At 46.3% G+C, this 24,880-nt stretch overlaps 1 protein-coding gene across 2 annotated transcripts in view; it reads left to right on the forward strand.

The window, feature by feature from the left end:
- Positions 1–24,880, forward strand: part of SASH1 (SAM and SH3 domain containing 1) — a 209,502-nt gene that overhangs the window by 117,209 nt on the left and 67,413 nt on the right. For both annotated transcript variants that reach the window (XM_081139979.1, XM_081139978.1), the window contains exons 3-4: positions 8,612–8,662; positions 8,787–8,836. In XM_081139979.1, coding sequence (XP_080996105.1) covers positions 8,612–8,662; positions 8,787–8,836 — 101 coding nt within the window. The remainder of the gene's footprint in view (positions 1–8,611; positions 8,663–8,786; positions 8,837–24,880) is intronic.

Genomic DNA, 24,880 nt, shown 5'->3' on the forward strand with positions numbered 1-24,880 from the left:
AGTCTTTTTTTTCCAATATGTTTTCAGAGAGAGGGCGATAGAAACATTGATGAGAGAGAAACATCAATTGGCTGCCTCCTCCATGCCCCCTACTGGGGACTGAGCCCACAACCCGGGCATGTGCCCTGACTGGGAATGGACCCAGTGACCCCCTGGTGCATGGGCTGAGCTCAGCCAACTGAGCAATACCAGCTGGGCCAGTGTGAGTCTTTAGAAGGAAACGTTCCTGCCGGGAGGGTCTCATGTCCCGTGCACCGTTTCTCTCAGCACTTCCAGTGAGTCCTGGGACATACTAAGTGCTAGAAGTTTTTGTTGGATTGTGTGTGTGTTTCTGTGGGTACAGTGAGCCTCTGGTAAGAGAGCATTTACAGTCTGCCTGAGGGTATCAACAAATAAGAGAGTAGAAGAGTTGCTGTTCACAGGTGCAGTTAACAAACAAACAGTGTAACGAGTTACTGTTGTGCCCAAACTCAGGTATGTCATTTAAGGCACAAGTGGACAGGGAAGATTGCACAGGAAGTGGTGGGGAGTTGGATCTGAAGGATGAGTAGGGTTTGGATAGGCAGGGAAAGAAGACATTTCAGGTATCGCGAGTGGAAGTAAAACAGCAGGACAGCGTACACCCAGGGGACAGTGGACCCAGGACCCGTTCTCTAAGAAGACGAAGTATGACTGGCCCACAGTACTGACATTTCTGAGGGCTTCCCCTTCAGAAATGTCAGTGTTGTGTTTCCACAGTTTTGGGAAGACTTTGGAACAGAGAAATGCTTCGAGCACAGAGCAGTGTGCTTCTCAAACCCAAATGAGCATACAGATCACCTGGGGGTCTTGGTAAAATGCAGATTTTAATTTAGGTCCGGGGTGGGGCCCAGGGCTGTCTTTATAAGTAGCCTTCAGGGGATTCCAGTGCTCACGGTGCAGGACCCACACTTTAAAGAGTGGACACAGAGTACCATTTCAAGATTTCTTTGACAGTAGTGATTGGATGGGCAGGACACTGCTTCGTCATAGGGCTTGAGAGTCAAAAGGAACCTAAAGACAATCAAGTGACCCATTTCTCTTTCATTGCCATTGGAAACACCAAACAAAACAAAACTGAGGTCTGCATCTCACTGTAGGGCAGGGCTGGAACGCTGTGCTCCTAGCTGGCAGCCAGCGCCTCCCTTCCCCCCAGTGGTGTGCCAGGTACCTGCGAGGTGAAGGACCCCAAGGAAGCTGGTGCTGGGAATGGAATGGGTTGGCTGGATGCAGGAAATCTTGTGAAGGGAGAAGCAGGGGAGCTGATTCAATGGGGAGTGAGAACTTCCAAGAAGACGGTGAGGTGTAGACCCTAGTACAATGAGCCCGTGCCCGTTGACTGGCAGGAATGGAGGCTCAGACACGAGGGGAGCGCACTTGGCCCACTGGGAGGGACCGCGTGCAACCGTAGAGTCTTCTTGTGAAGTGGTGGGTGCCGCATGAGGTTTTTGGTTGGTTGGTTTTGTAATCCTCACCCGAGGATATTTTTTCCATTGCTTTTCAGAGAGAGGGAGAGAGAAAGAGAGACATCGATGTGAGAGATATGAGAGAGACACCTCGGTTGGTTGCCTCCCACATGCACCCCGACCTGGGCTGGGGAGCGAGCCTGAAACCAAGGTCCGCGCCCTTGGCTGGAATCGAGCCCGGGACCCTTAGGTCTGGGCTGACGATCTAACCACTGAGCCACACCGGCCGGGGCCCACATGAGTTTTTTAATCCACCAGCAGCAGCAGCAGCAGTTTCCCAGCCACTTCCAGCTTGGCTCCCTCCGTGCGTGGAGTCAGCAGTCACTGTGCTTTGCGGTGCTTTGTGCACGGCCGACCTACTGAGCTGCAGAGTTCCCGCTCCTTCCTGCGCCCGCAGGGGAGCGCTTGGCCTGGAGCTGCGCCGTGGGCGCCCCCTCTTCCTCCCTGCTTTTGGACCGGATGGGGGTTCTCCCTCCTGCTCTTCCAGCTGTGAAGCTCATTTGGCTTCGAGCGCTGGCAGCATTCAAGGAGGGAGAGGTGCGGATTCCCACGAGAGGGTGGAAGCCAAGCTGGAGCGGGGAGGAGGGCATGACACTGGGTTTCCAGCACCTTGTGGGGCCCCTGGGGGTTTGACTCAGGTGTATTCGCAGTGGGTTGTATCACCCTAGAGTGAAAATGTGGTCATGTAGGGCCAGAGCCTCCGTTTTGTGCCTGACCGCGTCCTGTTGGTGTGACGGTAGATGTGCGCGCACGTGCACTGGCAGGTGGGCATGGACACGTGCTCATGTGCTTTGGTTCGGGTTTGGGCAAACCACTGATTTCATCTAGAAACATTTGTTCTTTTTTTTTTGCTTCTATGTTAGACATAATAAACATTTAGGGAATTACTGTTTCCAGAGGTTGTCCAAGGTGACAGGAGATGGATTTGAGCCCCCCCCCCCACTAGTAATTTTTTTGTCACCTGATTCCTTAAAAAAAACAAAAAACCACGCAGTACTATGGTTTAGACTCCAGTCAGGATAGAAATAAGAGGTGATTTCTAAAATCATTACGGACCTTCACTATTAATCATAAAATTCACTCATAGTTTTTTTTTTCTGATAATAGTTATTAAAATTCTAATACCTCAAAGTATTTTAATACAGGGCATGACCTAATTTGGGAAATTGTTTTTAATATTTATTAACGTTTTAGTTTAACTGTTGGGTACAACTAACCTTATTAAATTTAATTTTGGGGATTTTTGTTATGTTTTTAGAAAATACAAAATTAACCCTGGTTAATGTGTTGCCCAGTTAGTTGGGCGTTGTCCTGTGCACTGGTTTGATTTCCAGTAGGGCTCATGCCTGGGATGAGGGCTTGATCCTCGGTAGGGGGTCTGTCTCCCTTTCCCTTCCTCTCTCTCTCTAAAAAAAAAAAAAAAATCAGTTAAAAAATCTTTAAAAAAATATGAAAGTAATACGTGAAAAATATGTTAACAATGGAGAAATACATTGACCTTTGCAGGAGTAAGCATGGGTGTGTAAGAATTCTTTCAGACATTTTCTCATTCATTTGTAAGCATATACATGTAGATAACTGAAAACCATATATAGGATTTGGAGATTGTATTTTTAAGGTGGTCTTTCATTGTCAGAAAAAAAAATAATGAAGGTAATGCAAGACTATGCTTGTTTAAAAGTACAAAGAGATTAGTAGCATAAGTAGCTGTTGTTAACATTTGGCACATGTTCTCCGGCCTTTTCCTAGGTATGCGCACATACATACACTCACACGGCCCATATTTATATTTGGGTTGGTTTCCACCATTAAACTTCATTAAGGTAGGGATGTTCATTTAGCATTTATAATCTACAAACTCACCAAGAGTTTGTAATGTTAATGATATTTGTCATTCTTAACTAAGGTGTCCAGATGTGGCTTAATGATGAATCGTTAAATCCATAGTTCAAATTTTAGACATCCACTTTCATTTTAAGTTTACTTTAAAAATTTAAGCCATAATATCCTTAATTAAAATTATAGGTTCAGGTTCAGCCACTAGTGTTGTGTGGCTCTCTGGGTATTGAACATATACCAGATTTAGAGTTATTTCTCACTACATATTACTATGCATACTCTGCAAAGTCAATGAGCATATCACACTAAAAAAGTATTTGTACTTTGGGAACTAGTGAATACTTTTCTATAGAACTCTTTGGCTGTGTTCAATTTTGCATTTCTTGGTCTTTTACGACATTTAGATGATGTATCTAAATTTGTTAAATATGGTTTTTTCCCCTTGAAACAACCAAAGAAAGTCCTCCAGTGCTAGGAAAGAGTCAAATTCTTGACAATTGAGACATTTGCTCAAGATTGAGCCACAGTTAGGATTTAAGAAACTCATAGCTAAACCTTATTAACCTAAAAAATTGTGATATTTCATGATATGGTGTCTGGGATTTTCTTCCAAGTACAGTGGGGTGGGACTGAGCATGGGTGAAGGTATAGATAAAACAGAGTCAAGCAAGAGCTGGGTAACAGGAATTTGAAAGTTCATTATACAGTTTTCTTTACTTTGGTATGTTTGAGACTTTTTATAATAATAAGTTTGAAATGAGAGAGGTAATTTTAACCTAAAACATTGTGATATTTCAACCTTTAAGTGATAGGTTAAGGTTGAAATATATTGCCAAGATATGCTACCTGAGTAAACTACAGAAAACATAGAAGACTCCTTATGGACGTTGTCCGTGAGTACATGGTCTCATCTCATTCTTCATCTCGAGAACTTAGTAAGGCCCCATATCCTTGGCATTCAGGATGGCAGACTAATTTCTAAAGCAGGTCATAAGGATATTTCCTACCCCAGTGCTCTTCCTACCAAGGGACTTTGACTCTCCTCCCACTGAGAGATGGGGGCCATGCACCCTCTTGCCTCTAGGAGAGTTTTCAACTCCAGCAGAAGGGACACCATCTGAGGCTCTGTTAGAAAAGGTAATACAGCTTCTGCCTGGCCCTCTGGGTATGTTTGCTCTTGAAACCCAACATCCTGCTGGGAGGAAAGTCCAAGCAGCTACATGGAGCACCCCTGTATGGTGGTCTAGCTGATGGCCCCTGCTGAGGCCCCAGCTGTCAGCCAGCATCGGCCTCCAGATGTGTAAGCTAGCAAGCTTTCTGGTGGTCATGACCCCAGTCATCAAGCCACTCCCACCCGGCTGAGGCCCCAGGCACCTTGGAGTACACACAAGCCTTTCCCGGCATCTCCTTTCTGAATTCTCACCCACAGAATATGTGAGCGTAATAAAATGCTTGCTATTTTTGCAGCTAAGTTTGGGGTGATTTGTTACACAGTGGTAGTAACTGCCGCATATGCTATTGAGGGAGAGAACAGTCAGAATTTGTTGAGAGGGGAGAGAAGAATCTCGTTTCTCAATGATCATCTCTTTTCATAACTTGCCCCAAAGATACATATAATTCAGTGATGTGCTATTCACAATTTTTACTATTTCCATCAACATGACTTCAGATCAGAAGCTGTATTATGAACCATCACTATTTCCCCATATAAAGTAGTTTGTGGCTAGGCTATCAGGTGCTTCTTTATAATTCTTCTTGCTCCACCTTTCCCCTTCATCAGGACTTTATTCCGCTGCTGGAACTCAAGAACCATGGCTTCATGTCCCCTCCCCTTAAACTAGAAGCAGTTGAATTGGAAGCTCAGAAGGGGGCAGCCTCATCTATAGACTGGACGTGGAAGGGGGGTGTCAAGGAGCCCTCCTCTGTCCATCTGACCTGAATTCCTGCTTCTTTATGATGTAGGCACCATCCTTTATTGCTCTTCACATAGCTGGTGCTCCCTCTGATTCCATCATGGCTTTCCACTCTACATTGCACCATGAAAAACAAATCTATTTTTTTCTTGTGATAAACAGAATAAAAAGTTGCCCAGCACTTCCATCGTATATATGTATGACAGTTCTGTTAAGATGTGTTTCATACTCTGCGCACAGGTGGTCTGTCGCAGCGTATATCAAAACACCTGCTACCCTTCACTCTGTGGTGGTCCATTTCTTAGGCTCAATGGGTCCACAAGGGTTTGCTATATTTTTTATTATGTATTTTCATGTCTTAAATATTTCATACTATTCACATATGCATGATCGCAATTATTAATTGCTCTGCACATTGGTCATTAATACCATGTGACATCCATCAGTGTCATAGTAATGGAATTTTCCCATAGTCCATTATGTTTTCTCTCCAAACAGCATATATATAGGTCCTTACTTAGTGGACAGGTTTCCAAGCTTCTTCTTATTTGTGTAGTATTTTTTACTGTAGGATGTGTTTACTCTAAGAAATGCTTCTTAACAATGATGGTAGTCTTTCCTTAAGAGCTGAAATTAATATTTGCTCTGAAAAACATTATTTTGTGGGATGTTCTGGGGAAAAAACACACCACTGGAAACATCACTGTATAAACGCTCCTGTTTAACCTCCCCTGTTCCTGATAAAACAGATGTTCTGCTCAGAAATATTCACTGGGTGGACTATTTTAAAGGGATGAGTTTTAATACATTATATGTCAAACTATGTCCCCTACCACCAATTTTCTAAAAAGCAGCTAAAACACACTCAAATGCCTATTATAAGTAACAAACTGACACATGAAGATGAATTGTTTAGAGTGTTAGTTCCTGATCATCAAACATTTAGTGTGGTTGTGAACTAGCACCTGCTTCTGATGCAGAAACAGGTACATTTTCAGGTACATTTTTCGCAACATTCCAAAAATGTTATGTTTACGATATTGAGTGTCAAAGATGCACTCAGTAAATAAAATGTATTAGAAAAACACAGGTAAAAGTATATAATGCTAGCAGAAAATGTCCTATCATGGACTGTTACCTAGTGAGGTAGAGTTTGAAGAAAAGTTAAGAACTGAGGCAAGAGTTGAATCGGGCTTTTTTTATATATATATTTTTTTTATGGTTTTGGAAGGATGTCTACTAGAGTTGGGTATTAAAGGGGCAATTTCAGAGGAACTAATAGAGTTTTATCATCACTCTGAGGTTTCCATACTGACTCCTGAAGAGGACAACTTAGAATGAAAAAAAAGCAAAAATATACCTTTGCTTACCTCCTGCTGTTTAAGTTCGTAAATATCTTACACTATGCTACATGGTTAGCTGTCAAGGAATCACGATTGCACTGATCTCCAGGAACCTCAGAAATTCGTATCCCTTTTGTTGATTACACCTGAGTCTGATATCGTGCCAATTGGACTTGAATGTAAGTCAAACATTTCCAGGCGTTGTTTTGTAAAAATGGTGTATCAAGTTTGGGACAGAAATATAAATTTGTCCCTAATGAGCAACGGATGGCAATAAAAACCAGGATGGTCACCAGAGAAGTTCTGTGGAGCTTCACGCCACTCCCTGTTTTCATAATAAATAAGGCCCCGGGACTAGGGGTGAGTGGGTTGCCAGCCCATTAAAACACTTTTCTCTTTCAGTCGTCTTGTCCAATATCATCCTGTTCTCAGATTGACTCACTCCAGCACGTTCACTTTGTAGTCTGTGTTTGTACTGGATTCCTGTTACCTATTTACATTTATGATTTCACTCCAAGTTATACTTATAATATTTTATTGCTAAGTTTTAAAAATATCTGTCTAGCCCTGCTGGTGTGGCTCCATGGTTGAAGCATCACGGCCCAAGCATAGAAGGGTCACAGGTTTGATTCCCAATCCCGTTCGGGTGCGTGCAGGAGGCAACCAGTCGAGTGTGTGTGTGTGTGTGTGTGTGTGTGTGTGTGTGTGTCCCTTCCTCCCCCCCTTCCACTCTCTCTAAAAATCAATGGGAAAAAAAACCTTCCAGTGAGGATTAACAAGAATAAATAAATACAAATAAACATACCGATCTAGTTTTATAATGATACTAATGACAAAATAGGCAACTTGGGAAAACAGCAATTCGATGGCAATTGAGAATTCGTATTTGAGATGACCTGCTCCTGTCCCCTGTCAGCCGCGACTCGCAGAACAGTCCGCAGGCGGGGCGCGTGCAGTCCTGCGGAGCGTAGCAGCTATGGCACAGTGGGGCTACAGGAGAACTCACAGTAATGTGGTGTTTCAGACTTGTGTACTGTTCGTGATAGCACTTAACCGTCTAAACCTGCCCACTGTCCTGCTGTTACGCCTTGTCAGTCAGGCGGGGGCTGCCTGGGTGGCGAGGACCCCGCAGCAGCACCCACTTACCGTTAGCTTCTCTCCTTGGGGAAGATCGGTGTGGTGCCCTGCGCCCTGTGCCCCGGTATCACTCACTTTCCCAGGGCGCAGTCTGACGCCTGTAACTGCATTTCCCTGCTGCTGCCAAAGCTGATGTCACTGAATAGTTTCATCGCAGGTAACTGGCTTATTTCTTTTTCTTTCAAAGGGGATACCGTTTTTTTCACCTGTAAACTGAGAGTGTTGTACTCCATGGCCTCATCTCTGTAATTCTTTGCTTCCTCTGCTGCTGCTTTATGACATAACAGTTTTTCAGTGTACTTGTAACACCTTGCATTTATTTCCTCTAATAACTGGATGCTGAGAGTTTTTTGTTTTTAAATTTTCATCTAGGCCAACTCATTTGTACTAGAAGAGCCTGGTGATTTTTCGGGCTGCGAGGTAATACCACGTTAACTTCCAACTTTCCTAAAGACACAACTAGCCCTGCAGCGCTGAATGCCCTGAATCCATTCAGAACTTTAAAATCAGATCGGAACCCTGTTGTTGAAAAAGAAACTGAACACAAATGAGTGGCTGTAAACTCTGTGTCCAAGAGAGGGTCTGGTCACACCTCGAGAATTATGTCGCTATTAACTGTCAGTATTCTTCAGTTAGATTGTGCCTTTTTCTCTGCTTATAAAATTGTCGGTAGTGTCAGGCAGTAACATTTGGAAAACAGTTCAGTTTTAAGAGGCTAGAGCTCTCATTTTAAGAACACTTTAGTTTTCCCAGAAAATCTGTTTATCTCCGCCGTCTCCTCCCACTGTACCCGAGCGTTTCCCAAATTCCCCCATCTCCTGTTACACATGTACTTGTCTTTCTGGTGTGTGCCACGTTTGGAAGTCTCATTAAACCAGCATCTGTTCTGTTTTAGGAGAAAGCCGATGCCAGCCCCACGTCACTTCAGCTGCGGTCCCAGATCGAAGTAAGTACAGTGGCTTTAATCATCTGTTTTTGCTTCTGCTTTTTATTTTTTAAGTGATACTCTGTACGAATCTGACGAAGCCTGCTGCTCAGCCTGTACTGATGCTGTGAATTCTCTCTCCTAGGAGTCACTTGGTTTCTGTAGCGCCGTGTCAACACCAGAAGTGGAAAGAAAGTAAGTTTCCCTGCCCAGGATCAGAAATTCTAAGGTGTCTTTTAGGTCCGTGTTGATGGGTGATCTTCTTGTGTATGTTCTATGGAGATTGATGTCAGTTTCCTTATATGTTGTGTGTCTGAGTACATATATGGGGGGAGGATGGCAAAAGGAGGTTTTTGTTTAAGTATCTACTTTCGTTGGTCGGTAGTTAAATTACCAGCCATCATTACCTAAAAAAAAAAGTCATAAGTAAGGATATGAAATAACAACAATAATAATAAGACAAATAATACAAGTAAATGATATAATAATATAATAAAATACCATAAGAATAAACATTTGTATACTCACAGCTGTAAACGTACATTTGCCCTCCCGTCTAGATAGGTAGTAAGACTGTGTTTTCAATTGTAATTTAACTGGCGATGTCTATCGACTCTGTGAAGAGTTACTGATTTCACACAGCTCACTGGGAGTCAACCCTAAATAAACACCTGGAAGTGAGCGTGCAGAAAGGGCAAGGCCAGTTAAGTCTACCAAAATGGGTTTTCTTCTTTTACCTTCGTTTCGGATATACAGTGAAAGTTATAAAGGAGCAAGGTACAAAATTAAAATACATGCCAGAATAAAGCAACGATTGAAAAGCCCTCTGCATTTTGATGGGGGGGAGGGGTGACCTTAAAATAAATGCTTGTGACAGAAGGTGGCAAATGCTCACTGACCTAAAAGGTAATATTTTTGCTTACTTGTCCTAACTTGGACCCTGTAATTTTTACTCTCTGGGAAGATAATTCTATGTTACATCTCGTGTTTCCAGTATTTCTTTCAGGCAACTGTATAAAACAAAACAAATGCCTTTTTTTCCATGACCTTTCCCTTTCCTACCTTATTCCATTCTAATTATGCTAGAATGTTCTATATATGATCTTCCGAGGTAAAGAAATTTTAAGAAAGCCCACATATTTAAACAGACACTTCCTTTGGCACAGGGCCACTTGTACCATTTCATGCCAACAGAGACATAGAAGTGGCTTAGGAATCAAGTATTTCTGGAATGAGAAGCACACGTTGGGAGAGCGTGTGTGCGCTTTACAGCCCAGCTCTGCCTAATCCGTCCACGTGTGTGTGCTGCTGGCCCGAGCAGCTTTGGGGGTGGCGGTGGCGTGGGGGGGGGGGGGGACTGCTTTGCCAAAGCTTCTGTTCTCGGTTGAAGAGGCCCAAGCAGATTCGGTTCAGGACTGAGGAACGTTGGGGGTCACGAGCAAAAGAAAACCAAGGCTGTTGCCCTCTCAAGGTCAGAGGATGGGTGGATGTACAGTGAACATGAATCTCCTTTGTTTTTGTTGCATATATATATTCTCCCAGCAACTTAGTCATGTGGAGGCTGAAATAGCCAAGAGATCTGACTTGACACTGGTTTTGAAACGGGCACGATGATGCTGTCGGGCTGAGCGTGGGCACAGCGCTGAGCGAGGGGCTGGCGGCTCACCCGCCCTGCTCTGCCACCTGTAGGGCATGATTCAAGCTGAGCACTCAGGTGTCCCCTCCGAGCCTCTGGATCCTTCAGGAAACCAGGGATGTCTGTCTTTCCTCCTGAGGGGAAGTGACTCACCGTATTTGTCCTAATGTTCGGCCGGGCATCTCTCCTTCCCCTCGCCTGTGGGTAGTCATTCTTTCCGCGTTTGCACCCCTCACTTAGTGAGATGTGGCAGGGCTCTGTGGCCGAGAGCGAGACTGACGGCCTCCTCTGAGGTTAACAACAAAAATGGAAAGCATACGCGCAGAAAAGCTGTTGACAGCCCCAGCCTCTTGCTCTGTAATGCCGCCACTTTGTTTCTGTTCTTTTAAACGGTTTCCTTCAACTTCGGTGTTTCTAAGTAAATGGAAAGTTCAGTACATTTTGTTCTTCATTTTCTTAATAGTTTTTAAAAATTGTGAAATTCTCTCTTTTTTTTACATTAAAGAACTTTCGAAAAAATGTTTACCTTAACAGAAAATTTGCAATTGTGCGATGAACGTCCATGTAACTTTTACTTAGACGCACCAGTTTTCGTATTCTTGCTCTCGCTCACGTAATCTCGCTAATCATTGTTATTGCTGAGCTATCTGAGAGTGAATTGCAGAGGTCACGGTGCGCACCCCGAAACACTTCACTTCTGTCTCCTAAGGACAAGGACATTCTCTTACCGAGCCACAATAGAAGTATCAAGTGGAGGAATTTTAATACTGACTTTGCTAATGTACAGTTTATATTCACGTTCCTTTCATTGTCCCAGCAATGTTTCTTATAGTGGGGCAGAGGGGGTCAAAGGGGGGGGGAAACAACAATAATCCAGCACTTTAAAAAAAAATAACTCATTGCATTTACATGTCCTGTCTTTTGTCACATTTAATCTGAAAGGATTTCTTGGGTTTTCTTTGTTCTTTATGGTATTGATATTTTTAAAGAGCGCAGACTGATGGTTTTGTGAAATACTCCTCAGTCTGGGTTTCTCTTTAAGGTTCAGGGAATGCAGTTTTGATGTTGTTGTCTCCTCAGTGCATCCTATCCGTTTGTCCCATTAGTGGGGATACTAATTTCCATCATTTGATTAAGGTGGCATCTCCTGAGTTTCTTCTGAGAAGTTACAGTTTTCCGTTTGCATTAAAAAATACTCTGTGGGAGATCATCTGAGACTATCTGTACATCGTGTTTCTCACCAAACTTTTACCTAGTGGCTTTAGGTTCCTTATTTTTTCTTTTTTATTGATACTAAAAAGAGGGAGAGAGAGAGAGAGAGACCAGTTCCTTCCATATATGCCCTCGACGAGGGATCAAACCTGAAACCTGGGTATGTGCCCTGACCTGGTATCGAAACTGTGACCCTTGGGTGCACGGGACGACATTCCAAGCTGAGCTATAGGGACAAGGGCTGGTTTTAGATTCCTTTAATGATTCTTGCCTGAATCAATTTCTACTGTGACTTGCAGAATGGTGATACTTATTCTTAAATTAATAATTATTTTGGATTAAATCTCCCAAAAAGGTTTTTCTAGAAAGATCGAAGCATCACTTTGGACACTCAAGGTCAGATTATCATCAGAGTAGGTTTAGTACAGCGTTTATGTTGCATTATTTGTATTTGTGTACTTGAAAAAGCAAATACTTTGAAATGCAAGGTCCTGCCCTTCTTCAGATCAAAGTGCTTGCTGGTAGCTTTGCCAGCCCCAGAGGGTGACCTGGCCAGCCAGATGGTTGTGTCTGGTTAGAGCCTGCCGTCCAAAATATGCTCCTGAGTGAGCAGTTTTGTTTGATGGGCAGCAGTTTTTTTCTGCTTTTTATTTGAAAGGCAAGAGAACTCAGTAAACAAAAGTGGACGAGTCCTCCAGCAGTCAGCCCTTGGAAGCAGAGGAGTAAATTGCATTAGACAACGTGGGAGTCGAGCCATTGGCCTTGTGGCTCCTGCCTTCCAGACCCACAGTCCCCCACCCCACCTCACCCCTCCCCACCCCAGTTGTCTCAGGGGTCTGGACATACCTTGTTTCTTCCCTTCTCCTGAGTTAAAACCTACCTCAGGAAGGTATCAGGCATTAATTACAATGCAAATGTCTGATTTCTTAAAAAATACGACATCTCTTCCATGGGTATTTAGCATTTAACAGATTTAAACTCTCTAAATTATAGTAATATAGGTCTGACGAAAAGAGGTGGGTCTTTTGTAAGGGAGATAGGCAGTGACAATCACGTACCCAATGTCACTGCACCTGATCCCCTGCCAAGTGGGCCTGGAGATGTGGGTGGACCTGCACAATATATGATAGCTAGATGGATGAGAGATAGAAAGAAGAGAGACAGAGAACAGAAACCCCCCACCCCCACCCCCGCTGGCTCGACAAAGGGCCCATTCATCCTTATTGTCTTCCAGTCTGTCTGGTCCCTCCATATGCTTTCACTGAAATATATAAAGAAGACCAAGGGAGCTCTCATTCGAACCTCTTCTATTGATACCTGTTTCTGTCGGCTGCTGATGAGGCTGCCTACTTCATCACGCCAACCTGGGGTTCATGTCAACCGGCTGAAAGGTGAACATTGGTCAGATTTCTTGTTACCAGTAAATCTCAAGAATATCTAGAAAACAAGGCTTTTTTTTTCCTTATTTGGAAATATCTTTATAACTGTGTCTGTTAGGAACGAGGTTAGCTACGAATAACAGAAAACGTGACAAGTAGTGACATAAACAAATCCAAGATTCCTTAGGTAATCTTCATTCCGTGGTTGGCACTGAGGCTCAGGTAAGCCTTCAGGAACCAGACTGTGTGTGTGTGTGTGTGTGTGTGTGTGTGTGTGTGTGTGTGTCCCCTCCTGTTTTAAAGCATCTGCTGCGTCTTTGTGGGAAGGAGAAAGGAGAGAAACAGGGTGAAGGGAAATAGATAAGAGGGTAAAAGGCGACAGGTACTCTTCAAGAAAGCTTCCCTAGGAACCCTGTGCGGCGCATCTGCTGTATCCCACTCGCTTCTCCCTGCAGCCCCTGTTCAGCGAGCACCGGCTCTGTGCACGGGACACTGCTGGGGTCCAGGATACTGTGATGAAGCACAGACATGGCCTGCATGTGGGGAGATAGACTGGGGAAAATTACATATTTAAAATCGTGCTGTGGAGAAAAGTAAAGCCAAGAAAGGGGACCCAGAATCTGGGTACTTGGCCATCTTAGCCATCGGGGAGTTTGGAGAAGGGAGTATTTAGCTGAACACATTGCTGCCCAGGACAAAGTGGGCTGCTTAAGGAAGGAGGGAGAGGAGACAGTGTGTGGGAAACTAGCAGTATTTTCCACAGTGATTTCATCTTTTGTTTGTGTGTGTATACATATCAAACCAAGGTAGTCTGAAAATAAGCTCGGTGTCTGACACATAAACCCTGCGTCAGGATTATTTTGATTCGTTACTTTTGAGGAAGCCACTGTGGGGGAGCCCATGGCTTTTTCTAGCTGTGTATCTACGTGCAAGTAGTCTTAGTGGCTTGGTTCTTACAGATGGAAAATTGGATAAGAAAAAGCAGGAAATAGTGGATAATGTTTATTGAGTGTTCATTATGGGCCAGGAACTGGTCTAAGCACTTAACGTTGACTCATTTAATACAACGACCCTATGAGGTTCGGTTTTATATCATTCCCATTTACAAATGCAGAAACTGAGGCCCAGAGAGGTCAGTAAGTTGCCCAACGCTACACAGCTAGTAAGCGGCAGAGCCCAGATTTGATCCCTGTTGGGAACCTATGCTCCTAACCTCTCCAGTACAGTTCAAAGTACTTACCATTGTATTGCTTGTGCAAATGGGAGGTTAGAGGCAAATTGAGTTTTGTTAGCATTATATAAAGAGCAGCAGTTAAAACCTACACTCCAGTGGTTCTCTGGGTAGTAGGAGCAAGTTTTACCCTCATTCAGATATAAGCTGGGTCTCAGTTATTTATTTACAGAGACAGGAAGGTCCAAAGTAAATCTCCAGGCTTCGCCTTCGCCAGTATTTATAGGCCCCTTTCTACTCAGTCTTTCACCAGAGTTGAACATTCACTGATTTAAAGTTTCACTTTTTTTCATTACCTGTGACTACACTTGAACTATTTTATGGTGAAAAAGTCCAAAACTATATGTAGCATGATGGAAGCGGGAGATAAATACAAGGAGGGAAAGCCAGGAGAGCGGGCTCTGGAGAGAAATAAAAGGGATGGACCGCAGCGGGAGGGCTCCGTGCAGGCGCGCTCCAGGTGGACATTGTTGCGCGCTCGGATTTGTCTCCTCTGGCAGCTGATTCGTCTTCTGACAGTGTCAGCTTCCTTTTCTTCCCCTGGAAGACCTCTGTCTTCGCCCTCTCTTTTCCTTTAGACCTCAAGAAAGAAGCCGCTGCACCTCTCATGTGACCCAGCCCCTCTCACTCATCGGGGACCCTCTGGATGGCTTGCGCCTCTGATCCTGCCTCCCCCCTCCTCTCCCCCCATAGTCTGCCCTTTGCCTACCTGTGCCCCTGTCTCGTCCTTACCTGCTCTCCAGGCAGGGTGAAGCTGCTGCGTCTTCTCAGGGGGCCGGCATGCTGGGTCTCTGAAATCAATGTTCCTTCCAATGCGGTGTCTGTCCCCCACTGTCACTCTCCTCCCACCTTACCTGGCAGGCTCCATTCAGCCTTTAAAATTCAGCTCTGGTCTTGGCTGCTCCCGGAGCCTCCCCTAATCTGCAGAGTGGAGGTGAAGGGTCCTGCTGTTGGGCTTTCCTGTCACTTGTGCAGTGGACTGCAGTAAACAAGGCATGTGTGTAGTCACCTCCCACTCAGAACTCTGGATCTTTTACGTAAATGACTTTCAATAACGAATAGATGAGTGAGTGGGTAGGTGTGCATGAACGTGCATAGTTCCTTCTGTTCAGCCCATGAAAATCTTTCCATGCTCGCAAACCATAATCCTGTTTCTCTCCTCCCCCAGTTACCGAGGTCAGTGACGAAATAGTAACTGTCCCAGAGCCCTGCCCCACCTGCAGACCCTCTTGCATTTGGCGCTGTTGACTTTCCTTTTGGTGTGTGTGACATTGTGGCTTCCCCCTTACATTAGGCCCACTTTTTGCGGTTCCCTTTTGTCTGCCCACCTTTACTTGGGTGTTCTCCCAGGGCTTTTTACCCAGCCTGCAAGCTCTCCCAACATGTTTACCACGCTCACGGCTCTGAACTGCTGTCTAGTCGCCCACCCCAAATCTCCATCTCTGCGTGTCCCATTTCCCAGTCCGGTGCCCTGCCTGCTGCAGCCTCTTGCCGGATGCCTGCCCATCATTATTGCTGTCACCCCAAGCTTTGCATTTTTATAGCAGAACTCATCACCCCCTCTTTACCTTCCTTCATTAAAATCCCCCCTTTTCCTCATCCCTGAACAACACTAATTAACTTTCTGTCTCTATAGATTTGCCTATTCTGGACATTTCATGGAGATGGAGTCATATGTGTTTTAAGTGACTAGCTTATTTCATTTAGCATAGTGTTCTCATTTCGCCACAGTTCGTTCCTTTTTATTATATAAATACTACATTTTGTTTATTAATGGGTGTAGATTTAGGGTTATTTTGACTTTTGGGCTATTATGAATAATGCTGCCATGAACATCTGAATACAAGTTTCTGTGTGGTCATCTGTTTTCTAGTTTAAAAAAAAAATCAACTTATATGCACATACAAGTCACCCATTTAAAGTGTACAACCCAGAGGTGTTTAGTGCATTCACAGCTATGTGTCACCATCACCACAGTCAACCTGGAACATTTTCCTCACCTTCAAACGAATCCCCATTACCTGTTAGCAATCACCCCTGTCTCCTGATGACCCCCAGCCCTAAGCAACCACTGACCTACTCTCCTCTACATAGATTCACCTATTCTGTACATTTCATATGATGTACACTTACACACAAGGTTAAGTGCATTTTTGGAAGAACATTTGTTTGTTACAGCTCCTTTAGGAATGGAACTTTGAATCTAGTTTTCAGTAACCTCCAGCATCCCTGAGATATGTAAGAAATCCTTCAGTGACTTCCTTCCCACGTGGTCCTCCTCACTCTTTCTGAGGAGCTTGTTCCTAGAAACTGGGCTGGGGTGGGGAGGGGCTCAGGCATCATTTCCTGGTGGAAGCCCCGGAGGGCTGGGTCTTCTGTCTGTGGTCCTGTGGGCTTCTCCTCCTGTGACCAGCTGGGTGGGGCTCTATACGCTCCTGCTCGTTCACGGAAGAGCACTGGAGACCCGCAGGCATGGGGTCATCAGAGGTCCTCAGGCCCAGACCAGATTCAGTGAGAACTGCTGATGAGGTCTGTGGGTTTGCTAGGAAATCCAGGTCAAGCCTCATCCCTGGAGCCGAGACGAATGCATCCTGTTTCCACATCCTGTTGTGGCAGGGCTGTGGGTGGGGAGGGGAACACCAGGTTTTCCCGTGAGGAGCATGCACGTGGGCCCTGGCGTGAGGAAGCCAAGTGGTGGCATGTGCTTCAGATTCGTTCACGTGTCGGTTCGTCCTGGTTCAGGGGGACGTATCTTCGCTGCGTGCCCACTGTCCTCCATTGTCTGGTCCTTTGAGCTCACCAGGGTGGGAAGGACAGGCAGAACAGCAAGCTTAGATTTCACAAGATAAATGGGCTGCACCAAGAACCAGGCATTGGCATGTATATTATGTATTCTTTTGCTTTACTCACTTTATCGATAACCATCTGCCAAGGCAGTGGGCATGAGGGTAAGGTCGCTGTCCAGGCGGCTGGTACTTTCAGCTCGCTTCCTGTCTGTGATTGATCATCTGAGTCACACACACACACACACACACACCCCCGCTTCAGCTCAATTACCCAGTGGTGAGTGTGAGTCAGTGGTCTCCAGGGTTCCTTTTGGCCGGAGCCCTATCGTATTCTGACCGAGTTCAGTGCACTCCCTGCACTGGCAGCTCTGCGTACACTATCTGTAGGCAGCTCGCTGTCGCTGGCATCGGCTGTGGTGTGAACGGAACCTGAGCCCAGATTTAAGCTGTGCTAATTGTGGATTTAACTTCTCTAAGCTCAGGTTCCCAGCCGATGAAACGAGCACAATAAAAGCTCTTCCTGAGGGTCATTGTGCAGGAGGCTAGCACGGTGCCTGGCATATGATATAGATGCTCACGTTTCCCTTGTCCCGTCCCCAGCTCCCCTGTAACGTGGGGCGCTGCCCAGGACAGTGGCAGTGTGACTGTGGTTTCCGTCCTCAGTCTCAGCACATGGAGCCATACACAGGGCTCGTTGATGGCCACGGCCACTTAGAATATGCCACTCCAGCCCAAGCTTTCCTTTCCATGCCCCAAAGGAGGGGGGTGGGGTGGCTGGGAAACAGCCACTGTTTCCAGAGCCCATGCGGTCTGGTGAACTCTGAGGTATGTGCCTGTGCGGGCAGATCGGTGCCTGCTCACGTGGCTGCTGTGTCGCACGGCATATTTGAAGGTCTCAACATTCCAGAGTGCAGGGCCCGGGGCAGGGCCAGCTGTGCCAGCCTTCTCCACCTCAGCTGTTGCCTCTGAGAACTCTGTTGCCTTTAACTCTGTCTGGTGGATGAGCCTCCAGCTGACCCAGCCCTGGCTCTCGTCCGCACGCCTGAGCTGCATCCCTCCTGTGCAACTGCAGGCGATAGACGTGATGGCCAGGAAGCGTTCAGTGTGGAGGGTGGCTGCTGGTCATGCTCTCTTCTGCAGGTGAGGTCATCAGAATATGGGGCCAGGGAGGAGGGTGGGTGGGAGCGAGGCTGTCAGTAAATAAGTACATTCCTTTCCCGGCAGGTAAGGCAAGATCCATACCTACAATTTCCATGTGTCAGTCCTTCTAACAAAATTATGATGTAGATGGTAGTTTACAGAGGTTAGAAAGACTCTGTGCCTTTCCAAGATCATGAAGGTCACGGTCACTCCCGATCCAGACCTGTTTACCTGCCAGGGTCAAGCCTTCTGCCGTAGACTCCGCCACAGGGGCCACACAAGGACCGAGGTGCTGAGGAGGGACCCATGATGGGCTTGGCAGCCAGTGAAGTTTAATTGAGTAAACCTTTTCCAGTTTCTGCTGTGCGGATGAGTCAGGTAGGCCCTGGAAAGGTGGGTAGGAGAGGAAAGGTAGCTGTCCTCTTGACATGACCAGAGGATACAACATTGTGTGATTTCAGTGCAGAGGAACTGCCAGAGGAGGGACAGTCATCATGGTGACCTTGGTAGCACTGCCTGGTATGGGATCACCTCCAGCACATGCTGGTGTGTCTCTTCAGATAAGCCACAGGATCTGATGGGGGAGGACATGAAGCAATCAGAGAGCAACGTGAGACCAGCTCGGGATTACCATGCCCAGGGAGCCGCTCTGTGGGTGCAAAGGTGGCGGGCACAGGGATGTGGCACCGGAGATGTGTAGGAATTTAAAAACGAGATCGGAATGGTGACGGATGTTAACTAGACCTATTGTGGTGATGATTTCCCAGTGTATACGGAGAGGAAATCATTATGTTGCATGCCTGGAACTAACAATATTATGTGTCAGTTATACCTCAATAACAAAAGAGATCTGAGGAGACAGGTTAGTGTGAGTTCCCATTTTCATAGTATTGATAACACAGAACATTTCCACCCACTGTTTCTGAAGGAGTAAAAAGTGGAAAAAAAAAATGCAAAGAAGGTTAAATTGGCTATGTCACTGGTCTCGTGGAAGGGACCCAATCCTCTGTGCTGCCTCCAGAAGTGCTGGGGCAGGCAGGCGGCTCCCACAGCCAGGCCCTGGAGTGGCCTGTCACTGCACCTCCAGCATGTCGTCAGTGAGGCCCGCAGGTCCTCCAACTTTGGCCTCCACAGACTCCTCTGCTCCCTCAGAGCAGCTGACAGAAGACAGGCCGGCAGCCCTGGCCCCCATGTCCCCCAGGGCTCCTCAGCATCCAGACAGCACAGCAGCCGGCATGGCCAGCAGGGCTCGGGCGGTGGTGAATGGGAGCTGCTGTTTCCACTGAGAAAGTTCTGACCAGCTTCCTGTGCTGTCTCCATGGAAACAGACCGAGGAGATAATTGAATGGAGCCTCTCTTCCTCCCACGGTCCCTCTCCCTGTCCCCACCCTGAGGCTGAGGCTGAGGCTGGTACAGGCCAGCCTCTCCCTGCAGGTCCATGCAAATTTGTTAAGAAGATCAAAGGCCGATTTTCCTACTGTACCAACCTCCACTGGGATAAGTTACCCCATGGAATAAGTTACCTCTACCTGTCAGGGTGGTCGTCCACCTTCACACACAGTCTTGAGCTGGACCCTGCATCACGCATCCCAGTAACCAAATGGCCTTGCAGAGAAATGGCAGACGCGCTCCAGCCATCAGCGGCTTCAAATCTCAACCACGTTTCCTTGCAGAAAAGCCATTCTTGGACCATGTATTTATTACACATATGTAGTACATTTTTAAGGGGAAATAGAGGGAAGGAATAATTTCTCTCCGTTTACAGAAAAAGTAGCAGCCATAAAAAAAATGTCAACAAAGCTGCTTATAGTCCCCCCCTTCATGTTATAAAAACTAGCTTTTGTGGTAAAAACAATGTGCTAAAACCCTGTTATATTTTATTTTTGCTTTTGACAGTACAGTAATTCTTAAGATATAAAGACCTAAATAAAATTCAAAAGTTCACATCCAGGCCGTAAAAGGAAGGCATTTCATGTTTACTCATTACCCCAAACCCAGAACGAACAAACAGGAGGTGGAGTTCAAGGCCTTTTCCTATTTTGAACTCCTTCACTTACATGTCAGAGCTTCTCCTGAGCTGCGGACTCCAGTGGCCAAGTGACAAACTTCCACTGCACTCTCAGTGCCCATAGTTAGAGGAAGTGTACACTGACCTGGCTTTAGGCTCACACTGTGCCTGGCACTGTGAGTGCAGCAAGGAGTAAGACAGGAGAGGCCCTTCCCTTCATGAATATGGTCTTTTAGTGGGGAGAACATAAGTCTGGGTGTCAGACAAGCTGAGTTTAAGCCCCAGCTCTGTGACTTACAATGGGAGACGTCACATGAACACTCCAGGCCTCAGTCTCTTCATCTGTATGATGGGCCTAGTTTTTTTCCCGGTCTCTGTGAACCTGAAATAGGATGCGACTTACATGAATGTACTTGGTAAACCCAGACCCAATGCTTTATAGAAGTTCGCCCTTTTTACTCCTTAAACCCTGAACCAGTTAGGATTATAATTATATTCACTGATATGTAACCGAAACCTGGCTGCAGTGTTGAGGCAAATGGGGGCATATTTTTTCATATTAGCAAGGAGCCTGGAGGTAGGTGCTCCAAGGCTGATACAGCTGCTCAAGGAATTACTTTCTCTCCTCCACCATCGGTACTATGTGACTCTCTTCCTTATGAGAAAATGACCACTGCTTGGGCGTTGTGCCCATGTTTTGGTCAGTACCAAGGGGAAGGCCAGAGGGCAAAAAACATGTGAAAATTGAGTCAGTCCTTTTCATTATGAAAACACTAGCTTTCCCAGAAACACCCAGCTGTAAAGTCCCAGTTACATCTTGGGCAGATGCTGGCAGTTGGCCTCTGCTAGCTACAGGGGAACGTGGGGAGGTGAGGGGAGTATTTTAACAGGGCACACTGGCACCCAAACAGAACCAGGGTTCTTAGTAAGAAAGAAGATAAGCGTGGATATTAAAATGGAAGGCAGCTGGCCTTGCCTCCGGCTGTAACCACTTGCTCAACCATTCTCCTATCTTGCAGCTTGTCGATACAATCTACCTAATGATATTGTAAATGCCTGGAAGGTATGGGCCATGTGTACTTGTCCCCCAGCAAGCTTCCCAGGACTGCATTACCTACGCCAAGCAATAAACACCAAACAGGAAATCGTCGTTGGTTGTTTTTATAAGAAACTGATAAGTGGCTGATGCCTTTTTATATGCTCTTACAGGCAAAATAATATTATATGCCTTCTAGTGTGCCATGGGGATATTCTGAAGAATTGGGAGGGCATTTAGAACTTTCCAGTGCTTTCGCTAGTGCCATCAGCATCGAAGCGGGCATCCACACAGCAGGTGTTTGTCAACTTCATTTGCAGTTCAGACCCACGAGTCCACAAATGAAGATGAATATGGCCCAGATGGAAAAGAGGTTTTTGGAAACCTTGGGGGATGAATGTGTTCTTGTCCCAGCTTTGATTCTCCTGCCCCGAGCCCACGCCCGTGGGCATGCTCAGCTCTGCTCTTCTGCACTTCGGATGGTCCTCGCCTGATGGAAGTTGAGGCGTGGACACAACCAGGCCGTGGGCCTCCGGTGTGGAGAGGTAGCTCTTGGATGCTTTTCAGGCCTGAAACTCTTAAACCGCCAGTGTCCTGCATCATTAACTTGCGGTACCAGTTACAGGGTGGTGAGCGAAAGGACATAAATATCTTTCAGTGCACCTCTGGGAAGGAGTTTCAGATTCAACGGGGGCAGAGCCTGTGCTCGACCCCGAGGGCTTGTCTGCCACCCCCGAGGGCTTGTCTGCCATCCCCTAGGTGCCGCAGAACCAGCCCCGTCCGTGTTGAGAAACTGAAGTGCATTTTGAGAAGGACTTGGGAGACTTGACTCCATAGGGGAAGCTGAAAGGCAAGGTCAGCGATTATAATCCCTGGCTTTTTGTCATGGCTCAGCCTGTACAGGCTTGTTCTAGATACTATACAAGTCGTACTTGACCGAAACCTCTAGAAAACCTCTCTCTTTTGCGTAGCAGGAAACTGGGATTCAGCGGGTCTGAGTCACTTGTCAGAAGTTACCGGTTAGTAAAGGGTAGAGCTGGGCTTTGAAGCCGGGTGGTTGGATTCCAGAACCCACATTTGGAGCCATTGTGCGGGGCAGCTTCCAGGATAATGGGCTTTAGGAAACATCTGAGATGATGTTATTCATGTGTAGATACCAACTCTCTGTTGACCTCATGGTCAGTCATTGGTACGTGTGGCTTTTTTAATTCTAAGAAAAACATGAATTACTTGTATAAGGACGACTGAGAAGAGGAATTATTACATCCACCCAAATTATTTGAGGGAAGTTAATGTTAAAAAAAAAAAAGGGGGGGAGAGGAACCTTGGTGACTCAGAAACTGCTGGGGCCTAGGAGATGCATAGCGGCAGTCTCTAGAGATTGGTTAGATGAGGTCACATTTATGGGGAATGTAGCAAGTGCCAGGCACTGTGCTCAGCTCTTTACATTCATTGTCTCATGTAATGCTCCTAATAAATAGTCTAGCAGGTTATTGGGTTATTAAGGTAGGTTCTGTTTTTATCACCATTACTTCACATAAAAAGAAGCATGGCTTAGATTCGTGTGCCTGGCACCTGAGTGTGTGAGCACCGAGCCTGTGCTGTGTCAGACTGTTGCCTTGGACTTGGTGCTTCAGACACCTACCTGCCTTGATCATTTATGAAGGTGACCTTGTAACAAAAGCCAGAAAGTACAGGCTGGGAATAGACTGTGAAATGAAAGAAAAGGCCTCTGTGGGGTTGTTTTCACCAGAGACAGAATGTCACCAATGTTGTCATTGATACTAAACACCCAGGGAGTTCTAACAATATGCCAGGTTTTGGCAATAGAATTACTTTCAATTCGAGCCACTGTATTTGCAAAGCTAAATTCTGTCCTACCTATGAAATCCAGCAGCTATTGGTTGGGAAGGACTCAATCCCTAGGGGGAATGGGGGGGGGGGGGAGGGAGGGAAGCTGGTACATGGGGCGCAGGATTTAAGGTGGCACTTGACCCTGAGAGCGAGCACCTCCCACACTGTGGATGCTCTGTGTCTCTTGCCTCACCCTGGTCCTGGTCCTGGGAAAGGGACTGACCATTGAATTTTTAGACAGTAGATAGAGAACAGGAATTTGTTTCATACATATTTCTATTAAATAGAAGAGAGATGCTCCTAGGATGAAAAATATCTTTGATACCCAAAGGATAATCAGAAATATCAAATTAAGGAGTTACCCATTTAACACAAAATGATTTGTCACTAAATGTGTAAAATATGAATGTGAGTAGTTATGTTTAAGTAAGTCATAGAGAAAAAGAAATTATTAACTACTAAAAATCCCCTCAACTCTCTTAACTTCCTCCCCCTCTACACATACAATTTAGTAGCACAGGGCTCTCAGTCCTTTCCTACGTCCTGAGGCAAATGCTGCTGGCTTTGGGGACCTCCTTGGCAGGCCTGGGACGATGCAGGAAAAGACCCAGACACCGCAAAAGCCCTGATTGAGATTTCAGCAGGAAAGAAGTAATGGAGAAGCGTGTTTCCCGAGACTCAAGATAAAGAACCTTAAAAATCCCCTAAGTATAGGTTTTCCAGTAACACATAACATATGTTCCTTTCTTAGAAATTGAGTTATGACAGTTTTTCTTATTGTTTTTGTTTGGTTATAATGAAGTTTCTGGACAGTCCATCAAAATAAGACGTGAATCTATTTGAGGAATTCCTTTGCACGTGACATTCGCTCCGCTCTCCTGGTGTGCCAGGCTGAGTGTGCAGCCGGGCGAGAGTCGTCTTTGCCCGGAGGCCCCTTAGGCTGTTTGTGTATAAATAGAGAAAGAAAAATGAGTTGGAGCCAAATTGGCCCCCTTTCCTTCGACAGTCACACAGAGGATCCCACCATTGCAGCTCGACCAAATCCTGAGACGTGTCGTCGGAACACGTCGTCCTAATAAACCCGTGGGCCGTGTTCGCATTCGTGCACTGTCTCCGCACGTTCTTCTGGGTGTCACTGCAGTAATTTACCCAAGGACAGGGCCTGTGTGTAATACATGAATTTCTGTTACGTGAAGGAGGAGCAGTGCGGTGACGTGGGCAGGGCGTTGACCGGGGGAGTCGGAGCCAGGCCTTCTGCACCCAGCCCCGCGCTTGCCCGGCTGTGTCTTGGGCAGCTCACCCCTCCCCAGCTCCGGGAGGATCCTGCTCTGTGACAGGAGGGTCGGTGAGAGCCTTTTCCTTAAGAGGCGGAATTCTATACAAATGACAAGAGTTTCATCTTGACCTGTGCTGGTTTCCCCTTCCCTGTGGTCTTAGGAACCTCTCCACCGTGGAGCGATAGCCTCAGTAGGAAAGAACATAGAGCAGCCGAAATGTACCCTGTGTGACGTTTGAGGCAGTGATACAATTTGTGTGGAATTGATTTTAATGCTGTCCTACTTGGGAAAGGTAAAAGGTGCTCCCCTGCTCTCCCTGCTCCCCACTGACCGCTCCCCCTCCGTCCACTGCCTGCTCCATCTCCTCCTGGCCCCAAAAATCGGAGGGCCCTGAGCTCCGCCCTCCGACAGCTTCTCTCCCTTGTGTTCAGTCGGTCTCCTAGCTCTCAAGGTGCAAGCGCCTTCCAAATCCCTGTCTCCAGCCCTCAGCAACTCCCCGGAACTCCAGTGTCATACAGCCCACGGTCTCCCCCGCGTCCCCAGAGATGTTCCGTAAGCTCCTCAAGCTCACGCAGCCAGACTGCTCTCCCCTCGCTGCCCTCCTCTGCTCTCCCCGACCGCGCCCTCCCTACGCGCGGGACTGCATGGCATGTCAGCACACCATTGAGGTCCCTGCTCAG

The sequence above is a fragment of the Miniopterus schreibersii genome (assembly GCF_964146895.1).
Source record: "Miniopterus schreibersii genome assembly, chromosome: 6".
Classification (NCBI taxonomy): domain Eukaryota; kingdom Metazoa; phylum Chordata; class Mammalia; order Chiroptera; family Miniopteridae; genus Miniopterus; species Miniopterus schreibersii.